The sequence below is a fragment of the Eschrichtius robustus genome, chromosome X (genome assembly GCF_028021215.1).
Source record: "Eschrichtius robustus isolate mEscRob2 chromosome X, mEscRob2.pri, whole genome shotgun sequence".
Taxonomy (NCBI): Eukaryota; Metazoa; Chordata; class Mammalia; order Artiodactyla; family Eschrichtiidae; genus Eschrichtius; species Eschrichtius robustus.
The window spans coordinates 96,177,224-96,196,459 of record NC_090845.1 but is presented as its reverse complement, the minus strand read 5'-3'; the positions used below and the strand labels follow the sequence as shown (position 1 = coordinate 96,196,459).

The following is a 19,236-nucleotide window of genomic DNA, read 5'->3' as shown; positions in this document are numbered from 1 at the left end:
ATGGGTGTATACGTCTGTCAAAACTCATCAAATTTTACACTTGAAATAGGTGCAGTTTATTGTACATAATGTATATATCAATAAAATTATTTATAAAAGATTTACCTTAGGATCATTAAAATAAGATTTTTATTGAGTATTACTTATTGAACCTTAAAATAAGATTTAAAATCTGATTGATTACACAGATGAAAAAGTCTACAGGTAAATTTCTTCAAAGTGAGATGTGGGTGAAATATGATCAATAGAAAAGCTTTTTAACAGGTGAAGAAGAGGTGATACCAATGCATTTTAGTTAATATTAAGCATGTATACAAGAATGATATCTCTTTATTAAAGTGAAATATCCCAACAGTAAAATAGATTAATTAGTTCAGATTATCTAAAATAGATCTTAAGTGTTCATTTAGAACAGTTTCCTAGTCTGGCCCTTCCAAAGTAGATAGCATCAGACAGTGTGACAACATAATAGCTCATTCAAAGCTAAATTGTACATCACCTGTAATATCAATATTTTGTGTTCATTGAAGGAAAAGTGTATTTGGAATTGTTTGCCTGTACGTTATTTTGCATTTAAAAATTGGGTTATTTTAAAATTTTGCTGTGCTCAGATATTGGATAGCCGGTGGTTCTTTGGGAAATCTTAATATGATAAATGAAGCATTAACTTTAAGACCTAGTTTTAAATGCTATGTACCAATTAATATGTACCCTTTATTTCCCTCTGGAATTTTAAGGAATTTTTTTCCAATCTATGAGATAATGCTGGTGAATTCTTTTCTTAGTGGTCAATGTGAAAATGAATAGGGAAGCTCTGTCAACAACAAATCCTAGAAATAATATTGAATCCAGTTAATGCCACCTTGTCATGTGTGCATGTGGAATCTCAAAGAGTAGCTAAAAATAGAGAAGTAAGATTGTCTGAAGTAAGACACAGGTGTTGCAAAACACCTTCAACTGAGCTCAAAATCACTTGTCATTTCATTAGTTGTGTTTACATGTTAGTCAAATTGTAAGTACTCTATACTGGTAATGCAGGAACCCTTGCATTTATTTAGTACTTATCTTGACCTGTCTGTTTTGGATTGATGGTAGGAGCACCTTGTTAGAAGAGGGTTGGTCAGAATGGAGGGAGGTGGTGGGTTAGTTAGGTCAACTGAATTCCAAACGCCGGTAATGGGTTCCTTAGTGATGAAGACTGTACTCGGGCCACTGGCCTATGTCTTAATCACCCCCTTTCCCTCGTCACAGGAGGGCTCAACTACAATCGAGGGCTCCGGTTCCTGCTGTGGCTCCAGCTTGATCTCAAGCTCAGGCGCCCGGGCAAGCTCAGGCCCTGAGGCCGGCTCCAGCGCAGGCTGCAAGGCAGGCTCAGGCTTGGGGATAGGCTTGTGATCTGGCCACAGGGTGGTATTAGGCTCAGCCTCATGGATGGAAGGTGGCAGAGTTGCTTCTATTTGGATGATATCTTCATCTGGTATTGTCTCACACTCTGTACTTTGGTTTATCTTTGTCATTAGTCTGCAGGAAGAAGGCCCAGGGAAGAACAAGTTAGGGTTTGACATCTCACATGGAGCCATAGGCTCTGTAGCCTCAGTGACCATAGGTCCCAATCTGTTCGGGACCTCTGTGATTTCTGATAGTCTGACTCACTGTCAGACCACGGGTCTCCATTTGGGGTGCAGAAAGGTTAGGTCTCAACAATATAATGAAAGTTCAAGAAAGACAAACTAGTGTTTAAGAGGTGAGAAAACTGTTGTGAGGTTGAAAGGGTCTGAAGTTCTAATAAGGTCTTTGGCCAAATCCATGGCTCTGGTGCATGTCTAGCACCCACTCCATCTAGCACAATGCTTGGCACTTGATTGTGGAAGCACAGAAATGGATAAGAAATAACATTTGATAAGAAATAACAAAGTGGTCAAGAGCCTGGGCCCTCAGCACTTTTGCTTCCATGGGCCCCTTGTTCCATAAAATAAATATTAAAAATTATATTTTATCACTATTGGTAGAAGGACAAGTATATTAATATATTAAAACATTTTCTTAACCCTAAAAGGATTGTCGTGGCAGTTAAATGAGTTGATACACATAAAATGCTTAGAACAGAGTCTGGCCCACAGCGCTCAGTACACGATAGCCATCACCATTCTTTTATAAAAGCAGTGAGTAAGCAGAAAGATACCTCTATATCTTATGCTAAAAGGAGTGCTTAGGAAGAGCTGACTGAAAGAGATAGGCCTGAGAAATGCCTATTCAAGTAAAGACAACAAAGTAAGGTCTTACTCGAGTTCTGTGGTGGGTTTAGAATTTCTCTTCCTTTCCTTCCGCTTCGCCTTTGCCTTGTTCCTTGCGAAGCACACCACAGAGAAGATAATGGCAGCACCTACTAGGGTACCCACCAAGGCCCCGACAATGATTCCAACTTCTGGATCTGGAGGACACAAGCAGCTGGTTAGGAAAGTGGAGCATAGTGTCTGCCTCATCCACGTGCATTTGTGACCAGCGGGGAATATCCGGGGCATTCATATAGTGGGAAGGTGCCTTGTATGGGCTGAGAGCGTGGAAACCCCTAGAACTCTTTCAGCTGGACTCATAGCGGGAGAAGAAAGGTGACTGGCTTGACTATGTAGCCTTCCCATTCACATTTACACACATAAAGAAAAAAAAATATGCCAGCTTGGGGGAGGTGGGGTTGCTTTAGAAATGCGGTTTCGGACTTCCCTGGCGGTCCAGTGGTTAGGACTCTGCGCTTCCACCGCCGGGGGCGCGGGTTCGATCCCTGGTCGGGGAACTAAGATCCTGTGGCACGGCCCCGCCCCCCCAAAAAAAATGTGGTTTGGAGAAATAAGTCTTCATCGTGCATTTGCTTGGGCAGTGAGAGACACGATGGAGCTGCAATCCGGTCACCAGAGAAATGACGTCTGTTACAGGCAGGGACATTTCACCAGGCTTTCCCAAAGCATGGGTGAAGTAGTTCCCTAAAAACCTTCTCTTCCACAGATTCCATGCTCACCAAAGAGCCTCATGCATTCTGGCCACTGGGAAGGGATATGCCCATTTCCATAAACAGGCATCTGGTTTATTAGATCAGTCTACGGAGAAACTTAATGAGCGTGAGATGATCTAGCTGAGCGCCAGACCTTCAAGCACTGAGGTATTGTCCACAAGAGACCATGTCTGGGTTCCAGGTGGGCCCATCCCCATCGGCCTCCCTTCAAGCAAGGATGGATATCTTACACTTTGAGATGAAAGCCTAGTTGAGTTGCCTGATCATTCTTTTAACTTTCTATGATTAAAGGAATACATGTGCATCATTTAGAAAGTCAAACAGTTCTACTAGGCTTCTAACAAAAAAAAAAAATCAGCAGTTCCTTTCTCCACTCCTTCCCATCTCTAAGTCCCATTCACAAGAGGAATTTGCCCCCATGTTTCTATTACACTTGTTCTAATATGTTCTGCCTTTTCCAATTTTTGTCATTTTCTATTGGCTTCCTACTCTGGAGGTTGAGGATTTAACTCTCTTACACCACTCCCCTCACATCCCGCCATATTCTCCTAATATAACATAAGGTACTGTTAAATCAATGTTTGCAGTATTGTGACTACGTAAGTATCGTTCACAGCTGCAGAACATAGTATGATTCTTTCTTGTACAACATTTTAAAAATTTCCCCAAGGTTAATAATTGCCTCATTTGGGGATTTATGGGTTTTTAAATGTATTATTACTAATCCCCAAAATTTCCAGCAAAAGTCCTTTCAGTAGTTTCAAACACATCGGCTAATCTATCGGTTTCTTTTTTTTTGACTGTGTTGTGTCCCTGTTTCTGTGCGAGGGCTTTCTCCAGTTGCGGCAAGCGGGGGCCACTCTTCATCGTGGTGCGCGGGCCTCTCACTATCGCGGCCTCTCTTGTTGTGGAGCACAGGCTCCAGACGCGCAGGCTCAGTAGTTGTGGCTCACGGGCCTAGTTGCTCTGCGGCATGTGGGATCTTCCCAGACCAGGGCTCGAACCCGTGTCCCCTGCATTGGCAGGCAGATCCTCAACCCCTGCGCCACCAGGGAAGCCCTATCGGTTTCTTATGTTGTTGTTTCTTCCCTTGGAGACATCCCTTCTGGAGTCCCCCACCTTCCTCCCCGAGCATGGACTGGTTGCCCTCCTAAGTCTGCTGCTCTGCTGTCATCCTTCAACCTCCTTTTACCCTCATCCTAATTTTAAAGATAAAGAAACAGGCTTTGCAAGCTCCATCTCAAATAGCACTTCACTGGTAAAGCTGGCCCTGGTTCTATAAGCATAATTAGTTGTTTCTTCTTTGGCATCCTATAGACCCTGTGCAGACCTCTGTTATAACATTTAACAAATTTTAGTGTTTGTGCCTCTAGCTAATCTGTGAGCTCCTTGAGCGTAAGACATATATCTTATTAATGTCTGAATCTCCATCGCCTAGGACATTCCCTGGCATACAGTAGATAGTCAATGAAGGTTTGAGGAAGGGAGGGATGGAGGGAAGGAGGGAGGCAGGAAGTCAAGAAGGCAGGAAGGCAGGAAGGAAGCCAAATGCTAGACATCATTGAAAAGAGGATTCAAAAGGAAGCAAGGCTCAAGTACAAATCTGAGGAGTCTCTATATCTGCAATATGACTGTACCTCTAGAAAGGCAAAAAGAGATTGGGGAAGATCTGGAGGAAAACAGCAGAAATGATCAAGGGAGCAGGGACAGAATGGGACCACAAAAAAGGACACACAAAAAGATGAAGTTTCCAGCCATAAAAAGAAACAAAATTGAATTATTTGTAGTGAGGTGGATGGACCTAGAGTCTGTCATACAGAGTGAAGTAATTCAGAAAGAGAAAAACAAATATAGTATGCTAACACATATATATGGAATCTAAAAAAGCCAAAAATGGTTCTGAAGAACCTAGGGGCAGGACAGGATTAAAAAGATGCAGACGTAGAGAATGGACTTGAGGACACAGGGAGGGGGAAGGGTAAGCTGGGACAAAGTGAGAGAGTGGCATGGACATACATACACTACCAAATGTAAAATAGATAGCTAGTGGGAAGCAGCCGCATAGCACAGGGAGATCAGCTCGGTGCTTTGTGACCACCTAGAGGGCTGGGATAGGGAAGGTGGGAGGGAGGGAGATGCAAGAGGGAAGAGATATGGGGACATATGTATATGTATAGCTGATTCACTTTGTTATAAAGCAGAAACTAACACACCATTGTAAAGCAATTATACTCCAATAAAGATGTTAAAAAAAATGGCTGAAAGTGATACGAAAATGAAGGAGCAAACTGGAGTTGGAAAATGTCTGATTCCGGACAAATAAAAGGAAGAAAGCTCAGCTTCATAGGAAAATAATATTCCAATGGAACTGGGCCCCCTGGATATGGTATATATTAAAATCACAGATTGAAAGGAAGTTTGAAAAAATGAATAAATGACAGGATCTGAAATGTAATGAAGTGATCCTTGAGAGGTGTAGCAAGAGATCCCTTGTGAGAACTTGCCCCCTGATTGGCCCAATTTGACAATCTCAGGCCCTCAAGTCTATGCTTAGTAACTAGGCACCTTTGAACTGGAAGGTTGAGGTTTAGAGGCATCGTGACTCCGCCAGTTACAAACTGAATGACCCTGAGCAAGTCACTTACCTCCCTGAGCTTTAGTTTCCTTTTCAGCAAAGTGAAGCTTAACAATATATTCTGCCTCCTAGACGGGGTGATTGTAGGACTGAGTGGGATAATGCTCGCAGCACCCGGCCAAGCGTCCGGCACATATTTTGTGCTCCGCAATATTAGCTACTCTGAATGCAGGTGCAAGTGTCGTTATTACTATTATTATTAGAGGCAGATTTTAGCAAATTAGTCAATAACTGGAAAGTTTGTGAGCTCCATGTTTGACACAGATTGCTATAGCTTCACCTGGATCTACCAACAGCATCACAAAGAAAATTCAGCTTCGTACTATGAATGAGGCTGTTGTTTAACTTTCCGGAGGTTTTGTGAGGGTTAAGCAAATTAATTTTTGTAAACAATTTGAAGCAGCACGTGGCATATATTAAGTATTATGTAAGCGTTAGATATTAGGATGGTCATCCACCATGTCAACCTATAAATAAAGCACCAAAATCTCCAGTCAGGAAGGACTAACCGGGGATTCTAATTAATTTACTTGATTGGCAGGCCCAGGATACTTGACTTAAGGAGAAACTGTTAAAGTTATATGATCAACTCACGTGAAGAAGTTAGGTCAATTTCACAGGAACTATTGCCAAGGTTGTTGATAGCGGTGCACTGGTAATAACCTTGTACAAAATTGGTCAGATTTCCAATAAACAAAATCCCGGTGGCTGGGTCTGTCAAAACCAGGAAATAGCATTTTGAAATCTCTTACGTGGGTAGAGATCATGGGAATGTAGCAGACCATTCAATGCCCACCCACTTCCTCACATTGGCCTCCCTTTCTTGAGATGTCCAGGGTCCAACTAGACCCCTGGAGACTCCCATCTGGGACCATGCTTATTTTCTCCACACCCACCACCTGTGAGCCAAAAATGGTCTTGACTTCTAGAAGTTGGGGAGAAGACCAGAGGACAACCATCTTGATGGAAGATTGAGATTCTTTGTACATTCTCCCCCCAGAAAAATAGAAGACTGTGCTCTAAGGACAAGCAGCCAGTCACACACACATGCTGTCAACCAAGCCCACACACCAGGCCTTGCCAGGGGCAGCAGAGGGCTATACTCACTGAAGCTTTCTTTCACTGGGACGATGTCTCTTCCTTCAAGTTTATACCAGTAGTACACCGGGGAAGGTGTTCCAAGCACAGAGAGGCAAGTAAGAGATATAGGATGGCCAGGTTCTGGTATTCCTTGGATGCTGCAAAAGGGCTTGGAAGGTTTGACTGTAAGGCAATGACAAAGAGTAAAAACTCCTGCATGATGAATGGCAGTCTGTACCAATTTTAGTCACTTCCTCACTTTCATTCACTTCCTCACTTTCATTTTGTAGAATATGTACACTTACTTTTTTTAAAAATCTTTAAAAACTTATTTTGACAGTTTTCTAGCTGTACCACCAGGTGGGAGTAGAGCACTTCAGGTACAAAGACCTTCCGTCACTGGACCATTAATATTCTAATAGCATCCATTCTATCTGCCTGCTCCCCAGGTTCATAACCATGAATTTCCGCATTGTGCCTTAAAATATGCCTTTATTAAAAAACAACTAGGAACATAGTTTATACTTTGGAAGCACAGTCTTAAAGGAAAACAGAACCCTTAAATACTTGGAGATAACTGGTTACTTATTCTTTTTAAAACATTGTTTTATTAATGCCATATTTTTCCTTTGTGAGTCATTTTTTGGCATTTATTCTTCTGGGGGTGACACAAAATGGAGGGTTTGAATTTGCCCGTGTCCCTCATCGGGAGGGGAAACCCATTGGGGGGGAGGGGTGTGCTACAGGGCACTGAAATCTTGATTCATCCTTCACGCCACAAGCATTTACTTGAGTGCCTTCTGTGTGCCCAGCACCGGACTAGGCACCAGAAATTCAAAAGTGACTCTGACACAGTTCTGAAGTAGGGTGGGGGAGTGGTAAGAGATTAGGCTAGAGAGCAGTGAGGCCATAGATTAGGGGGCTTTGTGTTTCATGTATTTTATACCGAGAGCAGCAGGACCACAGAAGGAATTTAAGCAGGGGAGGGACGATGATCATTTTAATGTTTTAGATGAATTGCTCTGACTCCAGGGGTTCCTGAGCCAAGGGACAGGAGGAGACAGATTCAAGCCGTATTAAGAAGTCGAGAGGGCTTGAGGACCAGCTGGATCTGTGGCATGAGGAAGAGGGTGGGCTCAGTGATGGCTCCCAGGTTCCTGATTTGACAGCTGGGTACATGATCTTGCCATCCCCTGAGATAAATACAGGGTTAGGGTGAGGGTTAGGGTTACAGTAAGGAGCAGGTGTTCAGGGAAGTAGTGAGGAGGAGGAAGGGGCGATGATGAGGTCAGTTGGGATATACTGAGTTTCAGCTGCGTATGGGGAACTCCTGTGGGAAGCTGAGAATCTGATTCTCCTCACTTATCTTAATGCTCACAGCTTATTCTATCCTCAGTCTGACTTATAGATAAGGATCTGAATCGATACTTTCCAATTCACCTTCCTTAATTTGGATATAAAACACTCCAAAGGCATAGATTCTCTACCTTAGGCTAGTTAGACCCTAAATGCTCCAGCCTGCCCAGCTCTCTGGCTCTTACTTGGGAGGCAGCAGTTAAGAGCACAGCTCTGGATCCACACCGAACCCTGCTCCACTTTACCCTAGACGTATTTAGGCAAGTAACCTAGCATAGCCAAACCTCAGTTGATTCACCTGTAAAATGTGAAAAAGAGATTACCTGGCCTCCAGCTAATCCAAATATATTGTATTTATATAAATAAAATAATGTATATAGTATCGTACACATGGAATTGCTGTTGGCCACAGGCAGGAATGAACTCCTGCTGCCACATTTCCAACCTTGCCACTGACAACCTTCCAATCTCAGACTCTAACCCACTGTACATGTGAGCAGGAAAACAGATGGATATAGCTAGAGTTCTTTGAAAATTTCACAATCCCTTCTTGTCCTTTAATTGAAGTATGCTCGATTTGCGATATTCTGTTACAGTTTCAGATGTACAGCAGAGCGATTCAGTATTTTTGCAGATTAGGCTCCATTATAGGTTATGATAATGGGTATAATTCCCTGTGCTATACAGTATATCCTTGTTGCTTATCTATTATATATATAGTAGTTTGTATCTGTTAATCCCACACCCCTAACCTGTCCCTCCCCCTTCCCCCTCTTCCCTCTGATAGCCACTAGTTTGCTTTCTATGTCTGTGAGTCTGTTCTGCATATACATTCATTTGTATTATTTTTTAGATTCCACGTATAAATGATATACAGTATTTGTCTTTCTCTGTTGGACTTATTTCACTAACCATAATATTCTCAGGTCCGTCCATTCTGCTGCAACCAGCAGTATTCCATTCTTTTTTATGGCTCAGTAATATTCCATTGTGTATATGTACCATACCTTCTTAAGCCAATTGTCTGTTGTGCCATCCCTTCTTTTAAACAGGTGTCTTTTAATTAAAAGAAGTATTTTTCTGTTTAGCTCTTTATTCTTTCTTTTTTTAAATAAATTTATTTATTTATTTATTTTTGGCTGCATTGGGTTTTCATTGCTGCACACAGGCTTTCTCTAGTTGCGGCGAGCGGGGGCTACTCTGCGTTGCGGTGCGTGGGCTTCTCATTGTGGTGGCTTTTCCCGTTGCGGAGCATGGGCTCTAGGCACACGGGCTTCAGTAGTTGTGGCTCACGGGCTCTAGAGCACAGGCTCAGTAGCTGTGGCACACGGGCTTAGTTGCTCCGCAGCATGTGGGATCTTCCCGGACCAGGGATCGAACCCGTGTCCCCTGCATTGGCAGGCAGATTCTTAGCCACTGTGCCACCAGGGAAGTCCCTCTTTATTCTTTCTTACTGTGGATTTCCTCAGATGGAGATAACTCCTTGGATTTGCCTACCCTAAATAAACTAGGCTATTTAACCAGAAATCCAGTGCACCTATCACTAGATTTAGATATTGCCTTTTTAAAAAACATGGTGATTTTATTCCACTGTAAGTGGAAGAGAATAATCTGAACTGAAAATTAAATGGGGGTGCTTCATCACGGAGCCAGACCCCAGGACTTGAACTAATTATGGACAAAAACCTGGAATGACTTGCATTCATTTCTTGAGCCCAGAATCAAACCCAGATAGGCATTTTTTAATTTTGCTGAACACATTTTTCTTTTATTTTTTATTAACCAAACACTTAGTGAGTCACTTTGAACCACATCCCAAACCCGTATATTTTCTAAGACTACTGATTCAGTATTGAATTGACATTTCATCCAGTTAAAGTCCCCGACAGAACTTGGATGTTTTACTGGCAAAGCCACTGATCTACCATTTAGCTTTATTGCTTTCAACAGAATTGGGATGGGAAGAAGAGGCTCACCTCAGAAAATAAATGAAAATGCTTCAGTGTGTTCTCAAACCTTCTCTAAATTCATCATTTTCTTTTTATGTGCCAAATTGCAGAAGGAAGATGATGCTTGTTCCAAATGCATACAAAATAATTATTCAAACTTCTGCTGGGTATTTTTCAGATATTCATTTTCCAAGGCTATCATACCTAATGGAAGTCTCTCAAATGAATGGTCGTCCAAACCACCTGGGCCTTTGCGCATTGCTGTTTCCTTCACCTAAATCGTGCCCTGCCACCTCATCCCCTCTTCTGCGTGACACGCTCTTGCACATCCTTCAACATTCAATGCAGAAGTCACTTTCTCCAGGGAGCCTTCTCCAGTTCCCCCTGCACGGCTTTATGCCCTTTCCCCTGTGATCTCCCCGCTCTCCTCTCCTCCCTCCACTGTAAGCTTATGTTATATATCTGCCTCCCCCACTAGACTTTGAAGTCTAGGAGGGCTGGGAGCTGAACTTTTACATCTTTCCATCCCCATTGCCTACCATAGTAACTGAACATGTGTTCAGGGTTTGCTGAATGAATTTATGCATGAATGAGTGAATGCATGGGATCTATGTCTACCACTGGGTTATGAAAAGTCTCCAAAAGACGCATTGCGAGGAAGAGCAACATTTAAGGAAATATCAATACCTCTCTCCTCAGTTGGTCTCCCTTACACACTTGCCCCTACCATGCCCCACCCCTCAGTCAGGGCAAGCAGAGCAGGCACTCATGTGCAATAGAATTTGAGAACTGCAAACAGCCTCTGCAATTTTTAGAGGAAATTATCAGTCTCAAAATTTCCAGAAAGCATAAATTTGTGGAATGCCTTTGTTCTTAGCCTAATTAATAAAAACAGGACTTTGAGAGTTCCCAAACAAAGAAATCCACAGAGCCTTCTGTCTCTTATCTTGCCTGGGTACTGGATGCTTAAGGAAAAGTCATGACACAGTCATTGCAAGAACAACTGACCCAAAGACTCATGGGAAAAAACAACTTAGAGAGGAAATGACCCTCAACTTCTTATGGAAGTTGATTAGGGACTCTCTGAACTTTAAATTTAAGAATATTAACCACCCTAACTTTACCTCAGGGCTATTTCCAAGCTCAGAGAAAAAGAGGCTTGGCTTCTTTAGGTTGTTTCTGGTCAGAAGGACAACCCAGAGCCAGGGAGTAACAGAAAACCATTAGGGGACTAATCCCTCAAATTCTATGAACACTGAATCTCCAGCATATCATTTGATTCTCATAACTATAATATGACAGGGCAGGAATTTCAACCCCATCTCAAAATGGCCAGAGAAAGGTGGACTGACTTGTCTGAGGCCACTGAGTGGCAGAGTAAGAGCTAGAACTTAGGTCTTCTGACTCCCAGCCTGATGTGCTAGCATCTATTCCACACTGGAACATCAACTCTCCCAGGAAAGGGCTTGTGTATACTTCTCTTGTCATCCCCTGTACCCCAAAGCCTAGCACAAGGTGCAGCAAAATAAAAACATGATGGAGTTATCCCGTTCCTAGAAATCAGCTCTCGATTACCTTTTCTTCTTTTCCAGGTGGGTAGATGCAGTAGCAAACCTCACAGTAAATGGCTGGTTCTTTTTAGGCATCACCTGGGCAGCAAGCTCAGACGGTTCTGGGCAGTCCTCCTGGGGTGTGCACCTTGTTACCAATTGCGGCTTTTCAAAGCTACTCAATTATCGAGTCACTGGTTTGATCTAGTTCCTCCTTTGCCGTGATGGATATACACAGCTCAAGAGCAGCAACGGCTAGATAAGCTCCATCTGGGGTTACTTAGAAGTGGGAGAGCCCTTAGCTCAACTGGTTAGTTGGTGAAGGTTGACAGCCCTTTCATCCCTCCCTTCAGTACATCTGAAGGCCTGCAGACAGGACCTGCTAGGCATACAGACAGGAGCAAAACTCCCAGTGTCCTCTCAGACAGAGATGGGAAGGATCCCTAAGAATCACCAAAATTGTGAACTTCCCCAAGAGCAGAAACCACGCCTCCATCCTGGCTCCTGGCACAAAGCAGGCACTCAATAAATGCTGCATAAATGAACCACTCCAAATTCATTTAAGAGCAGATATGACTTGCCCCATGTCACATACTGAATATCTGTGCATAAATAAATTAATTCTCAACTCTTTCTTTTTTCCAAATAGCATTAATATTTTAGAAAGGGACCCATCTGCCTTTATTCCACAGAATGATTTAATGGTGGGAATTGCGGCTGTCTTTGGAGAGGTAACAAATTGACAGTTGTTTCCCCCAGGTAGGACTGGCCCTAATTGGAAGTTCCCTCTGAAAGAGTTGCTAGTGATCATATAGTGGGACTGTGCATTTTCCCATCTGTTCTCATCGCATCCTTCAGAGATAGGGGTCCAGGAAGTGGTCATCTATTGCTATCTGTCATGTTGGCAGCCCTTTTGGTTTGACAATTGTTTCAACATGTTTTATGAGTGATTTCTCAGTGTTACTCTATGGGTTGGGTTTGTGGTGTGTCTTTATTTTCCCGATAATAAAAGGAGCAGGGAGGATATTTACCCTGGGACTTAATTGGTACCAATAACTCACTGCCCTAGCTCATTCAATGTCCTAAGTTGCTCCACGAAGAGAAAAAGCAGAAAAAATTGTCCATACCTAACACACTGACGTTGAGGGTGCCTTGATTTTTGCCGAAAAAGTCAGGGGGGTTGTTAACATCACAGACGTAGATGCCACTATCTGCTGGTTGCATATGCGAAATAGTGATGGATGCGTTACCTGGAGCATTGGACCCTACAATGCGATCTTTAAATTGCCCGATGGCTGTAGCTCGTCCACCTTCAGAATAGTAAATCTAGGACAGAAAATGACAGAAATGAGAACTGGACAGTGTCCGGGGCTAGGATAAGCTACGTGGAAGTTCCCCCTATCCCCCTCCCCCCGCCCCCGGTAAGGAACAGGTCCCTGTGGCAAAAGTTTCTCAGCTCAGTGGGACACTTTAGCTTTCTCACAGCATTGCACAGCCGCGACCTCATTTGTGCTCAAAGCAGCTCTGTGATGTCATCAGGGCAGGGAGATATGCAGATCTTATAGACAGTAGGCAGCTGGAGCTGACAGGATTCAACTCCTAAGCTTAGGCTAACAGATCAAGATGCTCACCTGATGAGTCTACCTGGAGGAAACTCATTTTATAGGACACAAACGTCTGATGGGAAAACCAAAACCATCGTCTTTCCTACCTGATAAACATTTTTGATTTCAGTTTACTTTACCCAGTGGGATTATCTAGAGTATCTGATTTCCCTAAAAGAATATTCATGCTCCTTACATGCATATTCCTTTGGGTAAGCAAAACTGAGTTCATCCTGTTTGTTAGAAGAATAACGTTTCAGAGCAGAGAGGCTCCTGAGAAACCATCTGGCCCCTTCGCTTCATAGTGGTGGTGCGAGGATGAAGCAAAGCAACTTAGCCAAGGGCCTAGGAAGTGCTTGGTCAACGGTAGCTACTACCTTTCTCCCCACATGGCAGGAGGCAGAACTGGGATTATTACTGCTTTTAGACAAATAAGGGCACTCAAACACAGAGACTAAACGACTCACCCAAAGCCATAAAGATTTATTTATTATTATTATTATTTACTAGATTTAAGAAAGATCTTGATTATAGTCCCATCTCTGTTAAAGAATATGGATATTCAGATCATAATGGCAACTGTGGAAGCAGCATGGTGTGATGGAAAGAGGCCTGGTCTAGGAGTAAGAAGACCTGGGGGTTTTTTATTTATTTATTTATTTATTTTTAACATCTTTATTGGAGTATAATTGCTTTACAATGGTGTGTTAGTTTCTGCTGTATCACAAAATGAATCAGCTATACGTATACATATATCCCCATATCTCCTCCCTCTTGCATCTCCCTCCCACCCTCCCTATCCCACCCCTCTAGGTGGACACAAAGCACCGAGCTGATCTCCCTGTGCCATGCGGCTGCTTCCCACTAGCTATCTATTTTACATTTGGTAGTGTATATACGTCCATGCCACTCTGTCACTTCGTCTCAGCTTAACCATCCCCCTCCCCGTGTCCTCAAGTCCATTCTCTACATCTGCGTCTTTATGTCTTTATCCCTGTCCTGCCCCTAGATTCTTTAGAATGATTTTTTTTTTAGATTCCATATATATATATATATGTGATAGCATACAGTATTTGTATTTCTCTTTCTGACTTACTTCACTCTGTATGACAGACTCTAGGTCCATCCACCTCACTACAAATAACTCAATTTCGTTCCTTTTTATGGCTAATATTCCATTGTATATATGTGCCACATCTTCTTTATCCATTCTTCTGTTGATGGACACTTAGGTTGCCTCCATAAGACCTGGGTTTTAGCCATGCTGGACCTCTGACTGTGACATGGGGGAAGTAGCCTCTCCTCATGTCTACATGGCAACCTACTCTGCAATAAGAAACAAAGTTATTTAATCTCTCCAACCTTTAGTTTCCACATCTGAATGAGGAACCAGAGTAGTGTTCTCTAAAGTATGATATGTACTCCCTAAGCATAGGCCCACAAGTTGATTTTAGGTGGCAAGAAATTGGAAACTTTAAAAATGTAATGTGTATTAGAGACATAGCTATCACATCAAATCTGTGACTTCATGGATATTATTGCTTACAGTGAAACTAAGGCAGACATTTTTAAGACTTTTAAAAACCAAGTCAGGGAGTGCCCTGGTGGTCCAGTGGTTAGGACTCAACACTTTCACTACCAGACCCGGGTTCAATCTCTGGTCAGGGAACTAAGATCCCACAAGCTGCGTGGTGCAGCCAAAAAAAAACAAAACAAAACAAAAAAACCAAGTCAATAGAGAAAACAACATTAAATAATTACTAGTGTTGGTAATACACAAATATGACACAAATCATGAAGATGAGACATGAATGACTAAACTTTGGGAATCACTGGACTAGGTGATCCCTGAGGTCCCTTCATAATACACAAAGTCTATGTACACACTTTGCTAGTTTCATATAAATGTGTATAATTCCAGGGATTGTTTTTTATTATTCAATAAACTGGGATTGCCCTAGTCCAATGGCAATTAATATTTCATAAAATCTACTAGAAGAGACTTATGGTTCATTTAATTCACTCTCCTCACTTTACAGAAGAGACTGAAGCCCAAAGAGGTTAAAAAAAAAAGACACACAAAGTTAACAGTTGGGCCGGGTCAAGAATGCAGTTCTTCTAATTCCTTGTCCAGTGCTTTTTACATTAACAGGCTAATGAGAGGGAAGGCAATCAGCAAACCAAAAGATATTGTCTAGATAAATTCAAATGTATTCTCCTTCAGGTAGAAAGCCAATATACTTTTAAACTAAAGCAGAAAGGGAGATTCTGATGGAAAATTCAAAGAAAAGAGCATATTTAAGGAGAAAACAACTTGTCTCTCTCCTCCGGTTCTCTAACATCAACTAGCTTTCTTTTCTGCCCTAAAGGAACAGTTTATAATTCAATTCATCCATTCACACCTACTGAAATCACAAACTTTTGCCCCAGAGGGGTCTTGTTTGACTTACAAACTGGAAAGCCAGTGTAACCTAAGGTATTCAAGTAGGCTGGGAGGAAGTTCAACTTGTCAAAGGTCTATTACCTTCATGTGAGTTGACATCCAAGATATCCGGCTTTCCATTTCACTAGCCAGCGCTGGCCTTATTTACTTTCTAATTAACAATTTGCAGTCCTGTGGACTCTTACCTGGAACGCAGCCTATGGTCTATCAAGGAAGCCCTTTACAACTTAGACATCTGGCCACTTCCCCTGCTCCTAGGAGGACTGAGGGTAGGTCGGCCTGTTTTATGTTGAAGCCTGATGACATCACAGGGAGGTACATCAGTCCTGCCTACGGCCCACAGTAAGTCCCAGAGGATCTAGTTGAAAGGACTTTATTTCTGCAGAAAGCAGGGGGCCAGGAGAATGTGTTTTAGGTCAGGACCAGGACATGGAAAGAAGCCACATTGTAAAAGTCTCACGGCTGGGCAGGAATCAATGAGAAAATAAGTCATGAGGCCCTGGACTTGTAACTTCCCAACAAAAAGGACCTTCACCAACCCTTCTATCCTTGCTCCTCGCACTGTAGCCTAATATATCCTGCCCTCTCACAAATAATACTGGAGGTGTCTGGGATAGAAATGGAGGTAAGGAGGTGTAACATGGAGACCTAAAAGGGAAAGGCCTTGGCCTCAGGGTGCTGTGTGAGAAGGAAAGTCCCCAGGGCCAGTCAGCGGCCAGACACACAGATGGAGGGGCTTTCTGTTAGGGGAAGTCCACACTGTCACACTGTCCTTGTAAAGAGAAAAAAAATGAAATGCTTTCCTGAAACCACTTATCTAATCACACAGGAAGGACTGAAACTTGGTTCCATTTTCCACAAAAGAATAACCCTTTTAGAAATCAAAGCTGAACGATGGCCAAATCCAGGCCCATGATCCTGTGAGTATTGTACACTTTTCAAAGAAAGTATATTGTCAATTTAGAGATCAAAGCAACTGAGGTCCAGGAACAGCCATGGATGTTCATTCAACAGGCCACATCCTTTGGGGGTGGTGATTTGGGGGCTGGCAAGTCAGCTTTAAGAAAACCCATCCAAGTGTTTCCTTAAGCGGTGCTTGTTCATTCTTTTGCCCACTTGCCCTTTGTGGCTGTGTTCATGACAGACTGCCCCACTTTCCCCCCAAGGTCCCCTCTGCCTGCCCCTTGGTGATGTTAGAGGCTGACATGTGGAGACATAATAGCACATTAGTTATAAGAGCCCCTTAGAGATAATTTAGCTCATGGTTGCTAAGGTTGAAGAGCCTTCAGAAACCAGCTGGGTATTGGGACATATGGGAAATGGCTGGGAGGGGCTGGTGGGTAGTGGTAAGATCATGGAGGATAGTGGGAACTGTGGTGAACTGGAGAGCCAAGACAAACAAGGCTTTCAAACTGTGGAAACGAACAAAATACTGGGCTGGCCAACCAACATGCATCCAAATCAGGCCCAGAGGCTGCCAGTTTGCAACCTCTGATTTCATCCTCTTCTATTACAGAAAAGGACACTGAGGCCCCAGTAAAGGAAGTGATCTTCCCAAGGTCACACAATTTGTAGTCAGACCTAGAATCCAGACCTCCCAATTCCCGCTGAATACCTTAACCCGGCACTCATAGCCCTGCCTTGGATGAGGAAGATGATTCCCAGGTAACCTTCCCCTCTTGGGGCCATCCCATCCGCTACTCCAACCCAACCCTTCTCCTGCCGGTTGCTGCTATTCATTGGCATGATGCTTCCCATGCCAAGTGGGTTCACCGCATGAGGCCTTCGACGGCTGCCAGCTGCAATGACAGCCTTTCTCTTCCTACTGTGCCAAGTTCCTATTCACAGGAGGCCACGCAGCTGGGAGCCAGATTTGTCCAAAAAGATTTCTTTCCCCTCAGCTTTGTGACACTGCTCTCTAACTAGAAGCTGGAGTATAAACAAGAAGGGTTGAAAGAATTCAGCCTGCTTTCTGTTTGAGTCTGAGTTGGAGTTAATAAATGCTTTAGCCTCCAGAGCTGCTTTGTGGGTACATTCTGGAAATGAGAAGGGCATGGAAGTCCACAGCAAACCACCCATTCTTTCCCTTCCAGCTTCTTGCTTTCCTGCACTGTTCATAAAGGCGCTAGCCATGGGAGGTGAGGAGTGTAGAGTGGCAATGGTCTCAAGCCCAGAATTTTCTCTAGACTGCATAGGGGGGGCTGGGATTGCACGTGGAAGGAATATAACACCAAAAGGAAGGCTTCCCTGCCTCCAAACCACTCCCTTCCCAGCCTGCCATTTGCCAGAGACACCCACCAACCAAACTGCTTCTTTGAAGCCTGGAAGGTTTCTGCTTAAATTATTTTCTTTGGGAGAGAACAAAGTGAACGATCACCAGTCCTTAACACCTTAGCATTACATTAATTTATCAGATTTAACAAGAATAGACACCTGAGGGAATGGGACACAGAATAGATAAACTTTGATGGGAAGGGGTGGTGGGAAGAGAAGAACTTGGAGTGTTTCTCAGTTGGAGGCACACTGGCATTTAGGGCAGACAATTCTTTCCTGTGTGGGTCTCTCCTACATATTGCAAGACATTAAGCGTCTCTAGCCACCACCCAGTAAATGCCGGTAATGACTCCCATTTATAACACTTAAACCAATACTCCTCTCATTTTCAAACGCCCCTGAGGAGGTGAAGCACCCTCACCCCACCAACATCTGAAAAGCATTTGATATAATGCTATCTGCAGAGGCCAAGTTGGAAGAATCTGAGCAGCCATGGAATATAAAGATACTAGGTTCTAGAAAGAAGTTGTCCACATTATACGTGTGTTAGAAGGATGAAGATGGCAAAGGGTTTCTTCCACTGTGGCTATTCTAGAAGAGTAAGTGTTGTTTGAGAGACTCATGCTAAGTAGGGTCAATGCCTGTTCTGTTCATGGGCAGGTGAAGTCTCTGTACTTTTACCAGTGGCTAGCTGGATGGAAGAGGAAGCCATTCATGTGATCACAGGGGAACCAAAACTTCTATGCTAGCCTGCCTGTTCTGGGGCCTAGAGGCTTCAGCTGTGACTCCCTGCTGAGGGACTGACTATCTGAATCTGTCCATGTCTTCTGAGAGGAGGGCTTCTCTAAGAGAAAGACCATGCTAATGAATACCCTGGCTCCTGGCCAGAAGACTTATGGCATACTTCCGTAGCCCCCATTCACAAAGGAACCCCATGGAGGGGATAGTCAGTAAGAGATGATATTCTCCCCTGGGTACTGAGAAATACTAGGTCTTGGAGTCAACTGCTCCTTTAACACAATGATCTTGGGGGAGAAAAAGAAGATGAACTTATGGCAAGAGTTGACCACTGCCCTGCTCAAGGCAGCCACAGGTCCCAAAGCCTTTTGGAGGAAGCTGAAAGGAATTCCAGACATGGGCATGAGAAGGCAAACTCAAGACTGTCCCAGCTTTGCCAGGGGCTTGTGCTGATCTGAATTGTTACCAAACTCAGACCCTCCCATCCCACTCCTAAAAGCCGGTACCATTGCCCTAGAGACCCCAAACAATGAAGGGGTCCAGTACAGGTGTTCTTGCCTGACAGGTCCAACTACATCTTTCCCAAGCGTCTCTTGCATA

General features: G+C 43.4%; 1 protein-coding gene across 1 annotated transcript in view; it reads right to left on the bottom strand.

Moving 5' to 3' along the window:
• Positions 1-1,217: 1,217 nt before the first annotated feature.
• Positions 1,218-19,236, bottom strand: part of VSIG1 (V-set and immunoglobulin domain containing 1) — a 35,013-nt gene continuing 16,994 nt past the window's right edge. Inside the window, 5 exon segments of the mRNA XM_068532669.1 lie at positions 1,218-1,521; positions 2,284-2,431; positions 6,237-6,356; positions 6,750-6,905; positions 12,705-12,903. Of these exon segments, the coding sequence (XP_068388770.1) occupies positions 1,218-1,521; positions 2,284-2,431; positions 6,237-6,356; positions 6,750-6,905; positions 12,705-12,903 (927 nt within the window).